The sequence below is a fragment of the Bombus vosnesenskii genome, unplaced genomic scaffold (genome assembly GCF_011952255.1).
Source record: "Bombus vosnesenskii isolate JDL3184/JDL3185 unplaced genomic scaffold, Bvos_JDL3184-5_v1.1 scf7180000013299, whole genome shotgun sequence".
Lineage (NCBI taxonomy): Eukaryota > Metazoa > Arthropoda > Insecta > Hymenoptera > Apidae > Bombus > Bombus vosnesenskii.
In genome coordinates, this window is record NW_022882949.1 from 1,263,742 (window position 1) to 1,284,032 (window position 20,291).

The following is a 20,291-nucleotide window of genomic DNA, read 5'->3' on the forward strand; positions in this document are numbered from 1 at the left end:
CGGTTTCCTGTTCGCGAGAAGAAAGGATATGGCGTAAAGATCGCGTCCTTTTTGTCTATGATGTTTTTATCCTTGAACATTTAACCTTCTTTCGTTGCACGACCTGGAGCGACGTTGTCTGTATGTATTTAGGCTGCTTCTCTTTCTTCTGAATCATTTTTTGTAAAAACCGAGACAACAACGCAGCTGCATACACGGCGACTGAGATAAGTCACCATCTCGTTATTCCAAGGGTCAGCGTATCTCTAATTACATTAAGGAGAAGGATTTAAGGTTAGAATTAGGACTAAGATCAAGGTTAGGATTTCCAGAAGAGAAGAGTTTGGTTTCATTTTTCTTCTTTTTATTTCGTCATTTTAGAATATATAATTTTGGAATAAAATATTAACCTGTTAATGATGTTATTCCTTAATTATTCCTGGAAACTTGTATAATTGCAGAATTAAAAGCGGATAGAGATAAAATAATTCCAGTTAGCTCTACTTTAGTCTTTGTAAATGTCAATGCTATAAATAAATTATAATAATTATACTGTACGTATGAATAGTAAGTAAGATTTAATCTGATAAATGTGTTATTAGAGCAGAAAAAGATGATTAAACTCGTGCACTCGTTACAAGCGACATATAACACAAGATCATTTTACCTATCTCCGTCTTCGCCATTTACAGAAATGTGACGCAATGCTGCGTCGTATGCTTTAACAATTACACCGTTGATATACCTTCGGAGATCGCATCATTCGTTGGTAAACGTGATTCGTATGCATCATCATGTTTAATAACATCATGTTACGCGCTAGACACAGCTTTTTCATAAAAATCATACAATAAATGTTAAACCCATTGTTATTCTAAGGTCTAGACGACCCAAAATGAATGTTAGATATTAATAGATATTATTATATTTGGTTTTAGTGTTCAGTACACATTACAACAATTTATTAACTAATTATACTAATGAACTAACAAGTTACAGATTGTAAGTTACAGACTTCTTTCTATATTTTTATAACGTTGCATAGAATAGGGTAATGTGAGGATTTGTAATTTGTACAATTTCATTTGTTTTATTGTTAATAAATTGAAAATTTATTAGTGCTAGTAATTTATAATTTGTGACTTCTACAATTTTACTAGTAATATTAACACAAGTGTGTAAGAGTGCACTGAAGAGATGATCGTGAAAAAATGAGGAAAATAGCAAGGTGAAACATAATTTGTGACCATCACGACAACTTTATTCGAAGAACGATCTTGTCGAATAACTAGAAAATTTATACGTATTCCCATTGTCATAATAGGTTATGATAGCGGATGATATAGAAAACAAGTGTAAACTGCCGGTAAAACGATTACGATTGTACAGGGTGGCCTTGAACATGACACTGCGCATTTTTCCTTGAATCGCTCGGTCTTATTGGCAAAGAACGATCTCTCCTTAGAAATCGAGCTTAATCTATTGCAATATTCATACTAGATTGAAAGTTTGAAATGTTTGACAAACAGATGCACACGCGCGTACAGGTTATGTATGTAGAATTATGTAATGAACATTCTTCATGAATATCCAGTGGCTGTTCCATTAAGATACAAGATCCAAGGTTATGGGAATATCGATAAAAATATAGCATATATTGACGCTGCAACTGTAACAAGTTTAATCGAAAGTGCTACGTAACCTATGCTTCTCCCTATACTTATACTTAACCTATGCTTCTCCCTATACTTATACCTAACCTATGCTTCTTCTTATACTTAAATAGAATTTAATACAAAGCATGTATTTTTGTATATTTTTATTAATCTTTTATGATCCATCTGATTATTTTTTAAATGTAAAGATAACTGTACTACCTACACTATATAATTACTTAAATTTAATACTCGTAGCGAATTTATTGACATATTGTTATGTAGTGAACATAATCGCCGTTATTACTGGTGTTTATCAAATGAACATGACCACGTACTAAGTGTGCGTCGAAATCTAGTGAGGTTAATAGGTGAAACATTAAGTGAATATCAGTAGTCACTGGTGCGTTGGTCGTACAGCTCTTTAGGGAATGATAAACAGTCTCTTCATGCATGCATGACACGTCGTTTGACATTAGGGAGGAATTTATAAGAGCTCGGTAATATTATTTGCAATATTATGTGGTATTCATTTATATTATTCACTGAATATTAACTACAATATTAATTCAATAAGGAATTTTAATAGAAGGAATCTTAAAGATATACAGAACCTTCTTTTACTTACTAAAATAATTTTTTCCACAGGGAGATATTATAAGATAAAATATATAAATCCATTGTAAGATATTGACATCTTTTGAACTTGAACTTAGATCTTTTCCTTGACAATTAGAGTGTACCGTGTATGATGCTGAGACTGTCCCTTGTACGGAAGTGGTAAGTTCCACGCGTTGTTGGTTTTATTGGGTCTTCCGGTGTGCGTGCTGTGCTCAAGTTACTTTGGTGTTAACATCAGGGTGACTATATGGTTAACGCAAGTCGTTTTGCGTTTAGTACGCTCTTTCCCACATTTATAAACGAAGCGTAAATATTTTCGCATGTTTGGGTGGTTTTAATCGAATTTAATTTAAACTTCTGTTACGTTTGTTTTTCTCAAGTATTTGATACTTAAAAAAAAAAACACGCAAAATCTGTGAACGAAGTTGTCTTAAGTTTCTTAGAAATAAAAATATTTTTCAAATATTTTCTTTTACATACCATCCATTGATAATCAAAATATATTTCCTTTTATTCATTATGTACACATGCGCTATTTAATAAGTTACGAATTTAGAATAATGAACTTAATATTTATGAAATGATTTGTACGAATAAAAATATCATAGAGAAAATATTCGAGATGAAGCGTGTGAGAGAGTAGGATTAAAGCCTTGCCTGACTGACTTTATACGAGGAAAGGTAAACATTGGCCATTGTCTACGCTTGTCTCTAAAACGTGGGAACGAGTCAAGTGTTTAATTCGAATGATTGCTGACCGGACAAACGCGGTCCACGCAAAGCTCATAAATGACGTTAGAATTAAATGATCGAGCACATCGCTCCATATGTATACATACATTTTGACATTGCAAGTGAAAGTGTTCTTCATAAGAAAAGGATTAACAAGATAACTTCTTATTATGTTTTGCGTTATTATTTCTAGGATTTACGCAATACGCAAAAATATGTAAAATATAGCACTTATTATGCTATTTAATAAACGAAACAAAATCTTTATTTAGGTTTCATCTTTTTAATTATTTTCACAAAAATATGAATTTGACCAAATTGATCCGCAGTCTAATTATTAACCTTCAAGTTTTTCGTGGCAGTTGCTCCTAAAATTTCAAGTAATTTGCTCTAGTATGTTTCCTACTATTACCATAAGAGCAAATAACTCTAATTCGTGTTCTGTTTATATACTCAAAGGTTCATCGTCTACATATTATTGTCTGTTATCTATCGAACTTTATATACTCTAATTACGATATTATTATAATTATTTATTTCTTGTATTAGGAGAAATATTTATCTCGTTTAACAAAAATGCACAACGCAACTAAATAGTGAGCGAAACCGTGACCTTCAGGGTAATAAAGGTTATCTATATCTCTTAGCTGCTTCGTGTTCGAACAATAATACCTCTTTTAGCAAATTCACAGTACACGACGAGTAAAAACCAACTATGCATGAAATAACTAAACCAATATCATGACTTTAAAGAAATGACTCAAGTGAACTACCCTTATCTTCGTTTATACTGTTTCTAACGTGTTTAGAGCAAGTTTAAATGTTTTCATATGATACGAGTCCAAAGCGTTTGGTGTTCTTCCATTAGTAAATCGCAAATATTTGGAAAACTATTAGGATAAAGAGAAATATTGCCAACAGTGCAAGTTTAACAAATTGATTAAAAAAAAAAAAAGAACATTATGGTCTACTAGAAATATTTATGTAAATTTGTCAACATTTATAAAAATAGTAATTTGTATAAAAATTCACGATCTCTACATTCCCGTTCATTGGTATACATTATGTAACTTAAAAAATGAGGAAATGAAGATAATAGGTGCGATATGTAATCGATAATGAAGGTTTTATCCACTTTCGAAGAGGAGTGATCAAATCCAGAACGATTGACACATATTGTATAAATAGAGGCTGTCGTCACACGTTTCACAAAAATGTAGTTAGTATTAAGAGGCGTATGGAAATGAGTTGTCTTGATCTCGAGAAGGTTGTTGTTTAGCGAACGTTCTTACGAAACTTATGTTGCCTTAAACACTAGATTTGTAATACCATTTCTTTTTCGTTTCGCTAACTGTAAAGTTACTTTCCTCTTGAAAATGTAGTATTAAATAAATGTAGTGTTCAAGTTGGAATAACACATTGATGTCTTTTATGACTACTCTATATTGCAAAATAATTACAAATAAAAAGTTTTTTCAACATTTTTTAAATTACATACTTGTATTTTATTGAATTTTTTACATACTTAAAATATATGAAAATCGCGCTATGTGCCATTTTAGGATAAAAGTCTTTTACCATAGTAGTAGAACTGTTTGAATATTGGGATCAGCTTCGACTTAATTACGAAGGCATCATACCCATTGAACTAGAAACAATGCCTACACAACTAATGGTGTCTAACAAATAGAAGAGAGCAAAGTACACAGAGAATAAACGCCCTACTTTTAGTTGGAACTATCTATCTTTTAAGGAAAATTCTTTGATAATATTATTTCCTGATCTTTGTTCGATACGCGGGAATAATTTGGAAGATTCGTATTTATAAAAACTTTGGAATAATTGAGAACTTACGGGAATCGGTTAATACTCTTCGCCATCTAGCTGTGGATGGGGAAACTAACCAAAGAAAATTCTATGATGATAATAATTAAATTTTTGGTAAAAACAAACAAAAAAGAGAGACGGTATTCAATGTAATTATTGCCTTTTGTTGATTAATTATATGAATAAGGTCGTAATAAAAGGGATGAATCTGGATGTTCTTATTAATGATAATTTAATTATTAATAATTTTCATTATGGCGCTTAAGTTATAATAATTTGAGACTAACATGTGTCATTTCATTATAGATGAACCACGCTCAAGGTGTAGATCATGGGATGACGTAGGACCGACTAAAATGGAAACTGTCGGCCAAACGCACAGACAACATCATCCCTCCTTAGAGGCAACTAGGTCCAATACGTCGACACAGTCGGCTAGAAGCGAGGACTCTTGGTGCTCAGCATCGGATCATGACCTTTCCTCGGACGACGAAAGTGAGAAGAGTAATATCAGTATTAAGTAAGCACCAATTTCATCGGATAATTTTTAATAATAAATAATAGCTACGAATAACTAGATTTGATGTCATTTATTGATATCCAATAATTAAAAGTTTCCTAATATCTAAAAAAAGAGATACCGATTTTCCATAATACATAATTTAAATATTTTTATGAAATTTAAACTTTTTCATTTAATATCTTTTTTCAAATTGTCATTAAAGAGAGGAAGAAACCTAATGATTTGAATCAGTTCATCAATACAATTGTTGTTGGTTCAGCGAATCAATCATTGGTCTGCTATTTCTTCCCACACTGGCATCCTCCTGAGGGCGTTTATAATTAATCGGAACAATTGTTAATTCTCCATAGAAGCAATTGCCAATTGAGGAATACGTTGCACAAGGCAAGGACGCTGTGTGACAAGTGGAGGCCACAAAATATGCGAGTGAACAATGCTGACCCATTGGATTCGCCCGGAAACCATGGAAGACTATCTAGATGGTTCAGTATCCGGAGAGGATCGACACAACAATATGATGTGGATTCCTCCGACACGGTATCCCTTACCAGTCCCATCAAAACACCTCAAATGCCGCAACTTTGTGAAGTAATTATCTAGAAGATTAATATCTTAAATAAGGAATTATTTCGTACCTTAATAATGAAAACGAATAGTATTTTTTATTTTTATAATTTTGATTCATCTTTCTCTATAGAGAATTTTTTTATACTTTGATAAAAGAAATAATTATTTTTGTATTCTATTTATATAGTTATTTTATTACAACAGTCTATTAACAAATTTATTATAAAAATTATTGCAAACAATATAAAATAAAACTTTTAAGAAAAAGTTAGAATTTCTCCTAAACACCGATAGTACAGGTTTACACAGATTTACTGAAATATATATGTTTCAGGTTGAAGAGGAGAACAGTGCAATGGTGCAATTTCAGTGCATGCAGCAACGTAGGCAAACTCCACCCGCCCTTCCTCCGACACCTCCGAATTTAACTCCTCAACAGCTAAAACGTCGACATATAGTAGCAGCTATAGTACATTCTGAAAACAGTTATGTGTCCACATTACAGAGGCTAGTGAACGTACGTAAATATTAGTTCGAACCATTCTATGTACATATGATTCCTTCGAAGAACTTTATGTAAAAATATATTTTGCACTTCAGGATTATAAGAAACCATTAGAAGAATCCTCGCCGCCTATATTGAGCCAGGCAAAAATAGCAACATTGTTCCACAGATTGCCTGAAATTCTGCAATGCCATACGTTATTTAGAATTGCATTAGCCGAATGCGTGCGTTCATGGGACAAGGACGAAAAGTTAGGAGACGTGTTTGTAGCAAGTTTCAGCAAAGCTATCGTTCTTGACATTTATAGTGGGTTTATAAATAATTTTTCAGTAGCTATGGATTTGGCTAAGCAAGAATCAAAAAGAAAGACTGCGCTAGCCGATTTTTTCAAGGTATAAATCCATAACAATATTTGCTAATGATTATATTCTATAGTAATTGAATTTTTATATAATGGTTATGATTGTATTTTAGGTGAAACAAATAAGTGCACACGATAGATTGTCCTTCTTTGGATTAATGGTAAAACCTGTGCAGAGGTTTCCACAATTTATACTATTCTTACAAGTAAGTATCTTTTATTTTTGTTTTTAACGGCTACATTGAAATAATGCAAACGTTTTGTTAGGATTTACTGAAACACACGCCACAAGGTCATCACGATAGAATGTCGTTGCAATTGGCGTTGACCCAATTAGAGAGTTTGGCGGAAATGTTGAATGAAAGGAAACGTGAAGCGGAACAGTTCCAAGCGTTTAAAGAAATGCTTCGACACGTATCTGGGAAATTGTCCCATCGACCTCTTTCGTCGTCATCTAGGTATCTTATAAGAGAAGATAATGTTACGCAGTTGGTAAGTGTAGTATATCCTTAACGCCATTTCAGATATTCTAATATAATTTGTATCATTTATATCATGGTAAATTGTTTTAGGAATTTAATCAAAACGGCATGATAACAAAGTCTAAAAGAAGAAGGTTATTATTATTGAATGATCTTGTAGTGTGCGTTTCGGTAACTCCAAGATCCGCAGAAGATTTTAGCGGGAGTGAAAGATTAACTTTGAAATGGACATATCCTGTGTCGGATATTGAGGTATAGGAACGGTACACAATTAATAACGATTACTAACGGTTTATAGTATATTTTTCATGACGAAAATTAATATCGTCAATAATAATAATGTTAACAATATTATGTTATACTACAGATTCAGGATACAAGCACTTCACCAACGTTAAGTCGTTTACTGACTGCTGGTCTAAATAAATGCGGAAGCCTAAAATCTGACAAGAGCGGCGATTGCGGACAAGTGGGTGCCGATAGTCTCTGCGTAGAGATGAACGATCTAATGCATGACTATGAAGTCATGTCTAGGATAAGCGATTTAGTCGCACAACTAAAGGGTAAATACGAGGTAAGCCAAATTACATGAAACAAACTATATTTATTTTGATTTTATACGTATACAAATAAAAACATTTTGAATTCAAAGGGTATGACGCTTGAGAAAACTAAACAAATTCTGCAATCCATACAACTTTCAATACAACAAAAAGATGAAGACATGGTTTGGGCAGATAGTTGTTGCCTGCAATTAGTAACGAAGCAAGGACAGATGTACACGTTTCAAACCGAAAATCCTTTGGTGAAGAAAGACTGGATAACGGAGCTTAGACTAGCACAGCTAGCCTTGGATCCAAATAATTCGCCATCTTGGGAAGTACCTGAACAAGAACAGCGACCATCTACGAAAATGCCACTTTTCGTTAGTTCCCAACAAGTATATCATTCGCAACATCAGACAGAGGTAAGATTTTTACTACCATAAAATATTCTTTTTTTAATTATTTGCAAACATAATATTCTAATTATCTTTTTAATTATCTTTTTTAAATTTTATCAGCAATGTTTATACATAATAAAACGATGTTTTTCAGGTACGTTGCGGCTGCTATTATACCACGCAGAATCCACGTCCCACGAGACGTCGTGGAAGAAGTCAAAGTTACTTGTGGATATGTACAGGCGACGGTATATCCAGTCACGTAACAGTATTTGGTCAATCCACAACAGCCTCGGCAAGTTCCTTGAAGCAAATTACAGCTTTTGATTTGGTAGAGACTAGAGTCGCCGCCATAGAGTTCGTAAAGGGTGTTTCTTCCGATCCACTCTCATTAGCGAGCGATCTCGTGTGGATGGGTACGGACTCTCGGAAAATTTTGATCTACATCGCCTCGGAACCTGAAAAGCAAGAAGAACTTGGAAACTATTCCGTCTCAGGTCCAGTGATACAAATCAAGTATCATTGTGACAACGTTTTCGTCGCCCTAGGAATTGGTTTACTTCTCCTGTTCAAAAGGCAAGTGGACGGCACTTGGAATCTGAGAGATCCGTTTGTAATATCTCTAGGCAGCGAACCGGTCTCTTGCTTGATGCCAATTAACGCGTCTGTTTATGCTGCTTGCGGCAAAAAAGTTTGGGTACTTAACGCAGTCAGTGGTGACATTACGAAAAGTTTCAGCGCGCAACACGAACACGTTGGCAGTGTGAAACTTATGGCTCATTCCGGAGTAGGTCTCTGGGTTGCTCTTAAGAATTCCAGCACCGTTTGCCTGTATCATACAGAAACTTTCAAACACCTGCAAGACATCAATATAGCATCCAACGTGTTGAGAGTAACGAGGTCAAACAATGCCTCAAATTCTTGTGGCGATAACTTAAACAACAATCAAACTGCAGTCACTGTGACAGCACTTTTAGCGTGCAAGGGCTTACTCTGGGTCGGTACAAACGTAGGCATCAGTCTTACGATTCCCCTGCCACGGTTGGAAGGAGTACCTATCATTAGTGGCCGTGTAAATATTTCATATCACGCGCACTTCGGTCCTATCACCTTCTTACTTGCCATTCAGAATCCAAAGAACACGATAAGCTGTACAACCGATGAAATCGCCGACGAGGAAACTGTACAGTTACGGTCAAAGGAATCTGATAGTAGTAGGAATAGAGATCGAGCAAGTTTGGATTCCTCTATGTCAAACAGTATATTGAAATTGAAACAACAATTGGCGAGCAGCCCAGTAATGTTAAGACGAAAACGTAGCAAAGAATACGAGTACAGAGGTTCGAAGACACTTCCCAGAGGGCTCGGATCTGGTGGGGGCTTTCTGTCAAGCTCGATGTCCGGATCGCAGAGCTCTGGAGAGAATTGCGACGTCTACGGCTTATACGGAGAATTAATGTATGTGAAAGATTATGAAAACGAGAATAGCTCTGGTATTGATTTAATTTACGAGCCACTAAGAAGAAGCGATCCAGAACTGGCAGCCATACCAAATAAAGTTAGTACCTTAGATCGTAGACTGAAAATGAAAATTACCAGACCCAGATCGCTCGACTTGTCGAATTGGTCAGTCGATTCTCATGCAAGTTCTCTCTATACGTCTTCTGGCTCTGAAGAGAATCTTTCATTGAAAACTGGCAAATTATCTCGAAATAGTAGTACAGCTAGTCGAAATGGTCCTTATGAAACGACTACTCCCAACAGTAGTATAGCACAGTCTGTACCGGAAACGATATCACCGCCCAATAATTTGAAAACGAACGGTAAAAAGATCAATAAAACGTTACAACAAATTGAACAGCCTAAAAAAACCGTTCTAACATTAATGGGTGGTCGAGGTTACATCAATTGGAGACAGTTAAACGCGCAATCGGTCACCGACAAAGGCTCTAAATCGGGTTACACTTTCAAAGATCCTAACAGCAACGATGCCCATATCGTATTGTGGGAAATGAAGTTATGATACTCAGTTACACTAGGCCTATCATTACGCCAGTATGGATAGAAATGTTTAAAAAATGCTTTCAATAGCCGATGGCGAGCTCTGTAGTATCGGCGTATAGGACCAAAAAAGGAAAAAAAAAATAAGAAACTATTGTCAAACTGATATCCACTTAATTAATAAGGATACTCGGTAAGGATTCGTTAATTAGCGTAGTTTTTAAGTTTAGTCGCAACGAGTGTTCGATATGAATATCTCTTGGAACTATGTTTGAAAATGATGTTCAACATTTCTCGAACGTTCTTATCGTTTGCAGTGCAAAGATCTAGTTTTTTCGTGTAGCTCTCTAAACAACACAGAAAGAGGAAGTAGAAATCTCGTATTTTATTATACACTCTTTAGTCCTTCAATACGGTCAAGATCTTATATTCCTTTCTCTTAGGCTGTTGTGTTTCTTTCGTGTACACTCGTATATGTTTATTTATATTTTTCTTTTATTTAAAAGAGTAAAGAAAGGAAGCACATTTAACGGAACAAAAAGCGTTGAGTATATGTGTATAACTATATAAACGTAATTAAATATTGGGTTTTGAAAATATGTACTGATATACGAGTGTGCGCGTTATTGGAAGAAAGAATTAATCTTTCAACGTGTATTTTAATAAACATTGTTATTTCTGTAGTTACGTATAAAAACAATTTAAAGCAGTGGTATTCTTATAAATAATTGAACAAAAAATCGAAGATTACTAATGGATTAATTTGAAATTTAATATGGCGGATAAAAATGAACATGATTTGAATACCATTGATTTGAAATTCCATATTTCGAGCTTTTGTGTTATTCGGTGGGAATCATGTGATGTGCACATGAATTTGTAAGATATATGAATATAAAACGTTATCTTACGCTTTATACGCAGGACGTTTCGCGTCGTGAGGGAAAGACGATAGAATTTTTAAGTGTTTCTCGTGTTTTCATTTCAAATCTTGTAAATGAAAGTTTAAAAGAAAACCCCAATTTTTGTAAGCTGGGGACGAAATAAAGTGCACAGAGCAGCACCTGTGATTTAACCTTTTTGATGCATTAACTGCGCCTAGCATACGCAAAATCTTTGACAATATTTAACATTTTCTTTAAGTTTTTCTTGCATCAATAAAATAAAGAAAAAAAAAAAAGAAAATTCAAAATATACAACCAAATTTATTGGACACATTTAGTTTTTTTATTGGTAGAATAAAAGTGAAAAAATTTGAAGTTTGGTTTTTCTAATGCTTTAAAAAAAAATGAATCTCATGTTGCTATTGTTCTTTACTAAATGATGTTATAGATCATTCGGTAATATTTAATAGCATTTTTTGAAGGTACGTAAGATATATTTTATATCTTTTATAAACGTTAGTACGTTGAACATTTTTGATATATATTTTACTGCCAAACGCGATAAAGATTTCTCAAAAGAAGGAAGAAAAATGGTGGTTGAGAGAAAGGATGCGCAAAACAAAAAGATCTCTGAAGATCGATGACATTGCATGTTGTCCGTTCTTTACTTGTGATACGATCGACCAGGCAAAAAAAGAGGTTTAGAAGATGGAAAAAAGTTTATATCAGTTACCCAGTGAGAGAAGTATATCGTAGTTTTGTCGCAAATATGCTGTTAAGTTTTTCGCTACCGGCATGGACGAACGAGTCTGCGTGTACATATCATATTTTCCGAGGAAATTAATTTTTATATCGCAAATGAATCCTGGATAGATTTATATTTTGTACACTACTTTTTTTCTGTTTAGGTTTATATAAATATATACATAAATGTAATCTTATTTTGTATTTATACGAATGATACATACACGTGGAATTTATTCAGCAATACTTTATTTTACACACACGGTACACGCACACGTTATACACACATACATTGCGCGCGCATATATTTATTACTTAAAAAAAGTCGTAACGTTGTATTATTGTTATGTACGAAACTCGAAAATTTTGTTACGTTAGCGTTCGAAAAAGCTATTCGATTCAATGATTTTCACTTTGTATTGCTATATTGCTGGATATTATAATTATTTAAAAAACGAATGTATAAAATTCTTTATTCCTTCTACCTTTCACTTTCTCAATTATTATGAAATATTTGCAACTTCATAATTAACAACAATTTGAAGATTAATAGATTTATGTTACCATATGAGTATGTAAGGTTTAAGTAGTAAAATAAAATTCTGAATAATATAGGTTTTCAAGTATATGGTTTATTCTTTGTACAATATTACGATATGTTTACATCATAATATGGCGCATAAATAATTTGTTATTCCTACATATAATTCTACTCATGTCGCTTCGAATATTTCTTAACGCAGAATACGAATTTACACATTTTTTTATTCCTACGTTAATAACTTTCATGAGACTTACTACGATATGCATGAATAAGTACGATATGTGTACTATACAATATGAAATAAGTATTTTACGTTTCACTACTTTTGTCAGTTACCTTTTTTGATGAACTTTTTTACGTACAATGAATCTTCTACAACATAGTTTTGTTCCTGTAAATAATTCTTTAAAAGTTTCCTTCTCACGTATTAGAATACGATGTATATTTATTACAATGTACAAATTAGAAAATAATCATCATTGAAACAATTTTCTGGTAACAAAAACTTCTCTATAATATTCCGTTAACATAAGTGTAATATCTCGAAAAAAAAGAAATACATAATAAAGACATTACAGAAATTACACATTTACAGCAGCATTCATTTAATTATTTTCATCTCACTACTTAATTTCAATATATGTATATATTTATTATACATGACAGAGAATTCATTTTTGTTTCAAGACTGTATGTATGCATGTATGTAACAAACTACCAAGGTTTTTTTACTCTGGCATGGTGCTCTATTAATTCTACATTATATCTATAGTTATTTAATTACAATCATCTTCGTCTGTTTGCTTACATATACATATATCGTGATAGTAGAGCGGAAAATGAATTTATCTACATTGCACTTCTAATACAGAAATACAAGCTTTGTTGACAGTTATTTAACAAATCGCTATATATAGCGGTATTTTCTTTTAAGTTAAAAATGGTGATTTCTCTTGATTGCAACTTCGAAACGTGGATTCGATTACGTAAATTCTCAGAAATTACAATTTGCAACATCTTAGAACATTAGTTTCTTGAAACTTTACTTTCTATTCCCTGTTTTTTATTTTAAGGTACTAAAGTATAAAGTACAGCAGAAAAGATGCACATACAAACAGAATACTTACATTATATATTCAGTTTGTGATAACATGAAATGTCCCCCTTTTTTATGCTATAAGTTGTTTGTTGTTACTTATAAACGTCTTAATTAACATATAGTAATTTGTTCATTTTTCTCCATCTTCAAACATATTTCGATATTTAATTATATGCTTAAATCTTACATGGTACTTCGTTTAAAAGTATATCAAAATCGAAAGGCGCAAATCGACAGTGTTTGTTAAAGAATCAAACGCACTGTAACTCCTTAACATTAAAATACGAATTTGTCTTTCATTGTAAAAAGCATGATTGATTTGCCGCGTCATACGAAGTGCATGTACGGGTTTCCTGTTTCAAACCTTTTTCTTATTAGAGTGTCGCCATAACTGCAACTGTTATCATTCTATTACATGTATTTATAAAATACCTATATATACATATACGTACACGTATGTAATGCAGATAACATAATAGATAATACCTGCCCGAGCTGCCTCTATTCTGTCGCACACTTAAATATTTGGTGCTGTTTTTAACTTAAAATATATTTAACTCACGGGGAAGTTGAAACTTCTCCTTACAGACGGTAGATGAAAATTATGAAATGTTCATTCCATAAAAATCAAGTAGAAAAAAGATATGGTTACCAATTAAGAGTTACTATGAAATACATAATACTGCTAGAAATTTGTTTTTATCCAATTTAATGAATTTTCAATATTACTGTTTTTGTTTTTCATTTCTGTAATATTGAAAATATCATTAGAAACTTATAATGCATACATATGTCAGCTCTCACATTGCATACATGCTTGGTAAGTGGTGTGATAATTTAATATAATTACTCTTAATACGATGACACATACTAATCTTTCCTTTTATTAAATAAAAATAAAACATAATGAAAATATTGAAATATATAAATTATTATAACAATTCATACCAGCGTTATAATTTGTTCAATTTATACAGACCACCTCGAACATTTAATTACATTAACATATTGACAAAGGATAGATATACATGATTTTATTTATTTAAGTTTAATGATTTTACTCATTTGAATTAAGGCAGAACAAAATAGTCATTTTTATTATTATTATTATTAATATGAAACTAAACCATCTACACGAATAAAAATTTACAATTAAACATCTTTGCCTCAATTAGAGATATATAAGATAGATAACTAAAGATATTTTTTATAATTAAATCAAATATCATATCAGTTCCAGAATTACATTGTTCTGTTTTTTTTCATACACTTTTTGCAATAAAAAATATTTATAATTTAAATAACTGTACTTGAAATATGAAAATTACATGCTTTTACATGTTCTAGAGTACAATAGAAAAAGATTTGCACATTTGCACTTTTATTAACAAAGAAAAACTTTAGAATAATTTGTATAAAAATCTTAGAAATAATATATAGGAATTAATGATCATTTATCCGTAAAATTATAGTTATGCGATGGAGAACTTGATCATTATATAATACTTGATCATTCATCTCAAAATACCTTAAAATCAATAACTAATCAAAATTGATACTAATCAATAATGTGCCCAAGCATGCAATTATTTTCTTCATAGGTGCTACTTTCCTCCAGCACAGAAGACCACTTGAAATTTTTGTTATTTCATTTATATAGTTTGTGTGCGTGTATGTAATCACAATATATCGCTTAAAACAATTTTTGGCCAAGTTTTATTGCAAAATGTATGAAGATATAAATAATAATAATATACCAAAAATATTAGTGAACGCCTTGATAATATAAATCATTTGATTAAAACAAATATCACTTTCAATAATAGTAAGAAAAATAAATGCAAGCAAGTAATAAATTACTAGCATCTAATATATATACATATAAATGTATATGTACATACAGTATATAAGAAATAAACGTAATAAATAGTAACTAAATCAAAGCTGCAATTTTTATATAAAAATAATAATTGATGATACTCATTCTTTGACTAAAGATCAGGCAGTATCTGAGCCTATGATCGTATTAATTACTCGTACGTTTTTTAACTTTTTGTTACTGGAATCTTTGCCTAAATCTTCATAAATGAAGAAGTATCAAACTTTATTTAAGTACTCCGGTATTGTTTGCTATTTTCGAACGGCAAATCTCATTTTTAACGTCGGCCAAATACGATAATATATTGTTGACGCAGGCACAGTAATAAACTCTAACAAAAAGTTATAAATGCTAGCAGATTGAGTAATTCATATTAAAAATATTGCTTGTCACTTTACTCTAAAAGTAAGCAATAATGATTATGGCTTTTGTCACTTTACTTTAAAAATAAGCAATAATAATTGTGGCTTTGTTGTAATGTTTCACAGGTAAGAAACGCAACATCAATGCTACCATTGTAATAATGGTATGAAAAGTTAATTAACAAATGTAAAAGGAATGATGTAAACATACTACATAAAAAATATTTGTAGTTATATAATATACATAACACATAATTTTATAATAAACTGAATGGAGCAATGGTCCCAAAATTGTTACTATGAGAAATTGGAAATTGGTAACCCACGAACGAATTAATCAAGTTTCAGTCAATTTACGAACCTTGTTTTCGTCGATAAGATGTTTCGTACATCCTATATCAAAGTGATAATTATGTCCAATACATGTTGGTGTAACAAGTAGACTATATATAAAAACCATTCACTCTTATACATGTGTACGTTTTTCTCCATAAATGTATCAAATGGTGAGGACAGAAAAAGAAGAAATTAATCACCTAGAGAACAACGTCGGGCAGGGAGCAATGCCACTAGGCTAATTGCGTCCCACTTCGTCCACCATGATGTCCCATACCAATCATAGAACCGCCGCCACCGACATCATCGCGAACGATTTTTCTTTCTTTGTAATAAATTTCTTCGCTTTCCTTATCGCATAATAACAACACTGCTCCACCAAACAAAAATATAGCTGCACCCCAACCAACTCCGTATGCCCAACCAAATTCCCACATTGATCGGTTTCCTGTATAATATAATTCTTATCATATAAAATATTTAAAAAGGTGGAATTGATCATTTGGTAGGAATTTTAAAATATATATTTTAGAGATATACAAACTTACCAAAGTTAAGTTCTGCAGCGAAACACACTGGGTATATTACTAAAGCTATTAAGAGTGATACCACTAAAATATAAGAAAAATATAGATGTACTTTACAAAAATATATAGACTATACATACATATATTTATATTACAAAAATACCATACATATATTTACTGTTTTAAGTAATGAATCTTACATGCAAATCCCATGCAGAAGACTGCAAATCTATAATATTTATGTTTGTCACGATTATCTTGTGACCTCAAACCAAGACCAGTGAGGATCGTTGCTGCAATATCTGTTATTAGACATATGACACATAAGGCAGCAGCTGCTTTTATATAAGCTGTAAAGATAGAAAAACTAAATTAATTGCTTAAAGAATTCTACCAAATGTAATTATTTTGTTTGAACATACCAACGTCTCTAGCTTGGAAACATCCTGCCGAATCTGGCACATTAAATGGGAGAGGAGTAGGTGCTGCTTCTTCAATGCAATGTGCAAATAGACCTTGTCTCCATCCCAATGCCATTAACCAGTCGGTAGAGGCTAAACCCATTATCATTAATAATATTACTATTATTCCACATATGAATGCTATCACCTGTAACATAAAAACAAAATTGCACCTTTATCATTTAATTCAGAAAAGTATATTTTCATCATTAATTCTGTACTACACAATACTATAGAATTTTAACTCCAATATTATTTAAGCCTCTCAGAAGGCAAACTGATCAACTGCACTTTCTGAACTATGTAAGTTGAACTTCTCAAAGTACAAATACAACTTCTATGTATACATTTTCAGATTTATTTCAAACTTGACCAATATAATTATGATACTAAAGTGCCTTTACAAAGTTGATAAAATTTCAAAATACTTTGTATAATACATAATATATTTATAAAAAGTTTCTACAAGTGTTCAAATACTTTCATAAACTACTGTACATAAACAATCAATCATTACACAAAGTACTCATTATCACCTCTACAAACTTATAAAAAAGACATCCCGAATATACCTGTGCGATCTCAGTATCGCCCATGTGATCTTCCGCGACTGTATACATGATCATCGTAAATCCAGCGTACACTGTTAAGATTAGTCCCAACGGACAAAACCAAAATGCACCTATCTAATTAAGAGGGTCTCGAACTCTTCACACTTTCTTTGGTCTCTTCAACGAATACCATTTACGGGACATCGTACACTCCTCCGCACATCACCCTCAACAGACGTCGAGAAAGCATTTAGAAACGATTCAGAGACATGGAACTCTCCCAAAATGACAAACACTTCCAGGGTAAACACAGCTCGCGTTTCCCGTATATATACCTTTGTTCGATACGAATGAAACAATAATTTTTCTAATCAAGTTCCCGCTTCGAACGCCACGCGAAGTACATTTTGTTGGTAGAGCTATCTCCTTTGTTTCTATATTGGTTTATTCACTAAAAAAAAAAATGGAAAAATATCGTTTGGCTAGCAAGATCGAATAGAGACAATCTCCATCCGAAGTTGGGGGAGTAATTGGGTTCCAGGGAAGCTGCGCCCATTAAAGGTCGTGGCGCAGTGCGCGTACGTGATAGAGGGTGCTTTTTAGGATAGACGAAACTTGAGACGAACGCTTCCATTTTTGGAAATTTTCCTAATCACGTGACTGTACAAATAATTCAGCTTTCTTAAGTGGATATTGATATATGTATTCTATCTTTATTGATATATTGTATGTTATTAATAAAATGCGGATGTTTATACATTTTTATATTTTTAAGAACATAATTAAAAAATTTGGAGGCAAATAGAAATTCCTTTTATCCACTAAATATTATAAAATACTATACTTTAAATATAATGTGGATTTTTACACCCTTAAATTTCCCAAAAATGCATAAACATCCCCAGTCTAATTATTAGCAATAGTAATAATATAACATAGGGATTCGAAATTTAGTCATATTGATTGATATTTTTAAATCAAATTCCATTTATGATATTTTGATCAATTCGTAATTTAGAATAATTTTTAATGTTTTATAATAATATATCTGTAATTATAAATATTTTGAGAATATAAGATAAGATTCATACAACATATTGAGGTTAAAAATAAATTAAAACATTTGAAACTTACCTTGAAAGGTCTAGTAATAGTGATTGTTTCAATAGTGGTTGCTTGTGGCATTGTTTGTGTCTATAAGTGTATCTGAAAATAAAATTAATTCATAATAATAAAAAAAAAAATGAAAACAATAGTACTAATAGAATAAAATTGTAAGTAATGTAATGGAATCATTAATCATAAAAATAATCATCAAATAATCATTTTGTAAAAAATATAAATAATAAAAGAAATGAATAACCATTTATAATGATATGTTAAATCAGATAAACAAAGTAAAGATCATTGTGGTAAATTTTTTTCATCTATTTCATATTTATTTTTTATACATAATATATTTTACAAAAATGGAAAGTTTACTTCCTAAAATCACCTTTTATAACTTTATTCAGTATGTGTACAGCTTTTAAAATATTTTATGTTTTAATCAGTACAAACTTCTTAACACATTGCAGTAGAAGCTTCTATCTAATAATATAACTTGAGTTAACTAACATAGTAAACTATACTTAATACTTGTATACTTAATACGTGTAAATACTTGTTATAAATTCCAGAAATAGAAAAATATTATACACTGAGTCAACCTGTTCATGTATATCAACCATAAATTGTTGGTTTTCTAAAAGATTAACACGTCTTAACAATCGTCAATTCTGTTCTAAAAGCAAACCACTTGTTATTATGAGAGTGGCATGATTCCTTAACAAAATTATATTATTTACCGAGTCCAATGTGTCACAAGAAAAAATAGAAGTTTCAACTATTTTTTAAATAATATACATATTAAATTATATTTTATTAGAAAGCCTACAAAATTCAGACTATTACAAATATTTTAAATAAAACTTTTTTTTAAATAGATGGATAACTAATAGTTTTCCAACACTTCAAACTTTTCATTTTAAAGTAATTTTCTGATAAAATGTATTTTTCTTGGTTGAGTCACTCTTCTAGGAAACAAACAGGGTAATAAAGATTTGCAATATCCTATATCACTGACGTCCCGCACAATGCGCATATCATCAGTAGTGCACTACTCATCCGATGAAAAATAATTTTTCATCTTAACAAAATAAGACACTTACAAATGATTGGTATATTCACTCTATAACCTTATCAGTCACTACACACACATCGAACATTTAATAAATAGATGTGAGTTTAGAGTTTGCTAGCTTAAGAAAAAGTTGTGTATAAATATAAAATCCGATTCAACGATAAAAACAATAATGTGATTCAATCTTAAGGGTTATGTCACTAGAAATGTCAACACAAGTTTCAACAATACATTTACTATATGTATACTGAAGTATATTCTGGTACTACTGATACATATACAATAAAGGAACACAGATAGACTCAATGAATAATCGCTTGGAGAGCTTGTAAGGGACGAACACTCTTATTGGTCCTCCTTCTGTGTGATTTGTAACCTCGACACTGATTGGCATTTCCATCCATTTTCTTAGGTTATGTTGTCAAAGTAGCTATATTAAAAATTAACATTAAAAATTGATATAATTAAATTGCTATATTAATTTTCAATGCTCTAAACTTTATATATTTCTAAAAATGTCTCTTAT

At 31.7% G+C, this 20,291-nt stretch overlaps 2 protein-coding genes across 13 annotated transcripts in view; one reads left to right on the forward strand and one right to left on the reverse strand.

Annotated features, from left to right (window-relative positions):
* LOC117233912 (rho guanine nucleotide exchange factor 10) overlaps window positions 1-12,283 on the forward strand; it is a 47,775-nt gene extending 35,492 nt beyond the window's left edge. For all 10 annotated transcript variants that reach the window (XM_033494603.1, XM_033494602.1, XM_033494606.1 and 7 more), the window contains 10 exons: window positions 5,121-5,334; window positions 5,688-5,925; window positions 6,239-6,421; window positions 6,505-6,801; window positions 6,884-6,976; window positions 7,038-7,262; window positions 7,343-7,504; window positions 7,620-7,826; window positions 7,905-8,219; window positions 8,350-12,283. In XM_033494603.1, coding sequence (XP_033350494.1) covers window positions 5,121-5,334; window positions 5,688-5,925; window positions 6,239-6,421; window positions 6,505-6,801; window positions 6,884-6,976; window positions 7,038-7,262; window positions 7,343-7,504; window positions 7,620-7,826; window positions 7,905-8,219; window positions 8,350-10,218 — 3,803 coding nt within the window. In that variant the 3' untranslated portion in view covers window positions 10,219-12,283. The remainder of the gene's footprint in view (window positions 1-5,120; window positions 5,335-5,687; window positions 5,926-6,238; window positions 6,422-6,504; window positions 6,802-6,883; window positions 6,977-7,037; window positions 7,263-7,342; window positions 7,505-7,619; window positions 7,827-7,904; window positions 8,220-8,349) is intronic.
* Window positions 12,284-12,890: 607 nt separating this feature from the next.
* LOC117233914 (transmembrane protein 47) lies at window positions 12,891-20,239 on the reverse strand. 3 transcript variants are annotated; one of them, XM_033494621.1, is made up of 6 exons: window positions 19,794-20,239; window positions 18,718-18,789; window positions 16,994-17,180; window positions 16,772-16,921; window positions 16,593-16,655; window positions 12,891-16,492 (listed from the first exon to the last, which is right to left on the reverse strand). In XM_033494621.1, the coding sequence occupies exons 2-6, from the start codon at window positions 18,766-18,768 to the stop codon at window positions 16,278-16,280; spliced, it is 666 nt and encodes a 221-aa protein (XP_033350512.1). In that variant the 5' UTR covers window positions 18,769-18,789; window positions 19,794-20,239; the 3' UTR covers window positions 12,891-16,277. The 3 variants fall into 3 exon arrangements, with proteins under 3 accessions (XP_033350512.1, XP_033350513.1, XP_033350509.1); XM_033494622.1 differs by lacking the exon at window positions 19,794-20,239 and adding an exon at window positions 19,079-19,183; XM_033494618.1 differs by lacking the exons at window positions 18,718-18,789; window positions 19,794-20,239 and adding an exon at window positions 17,605-18,206.
* Window positions 20,240-20,291: the final 52 nt, after the last annotated feature.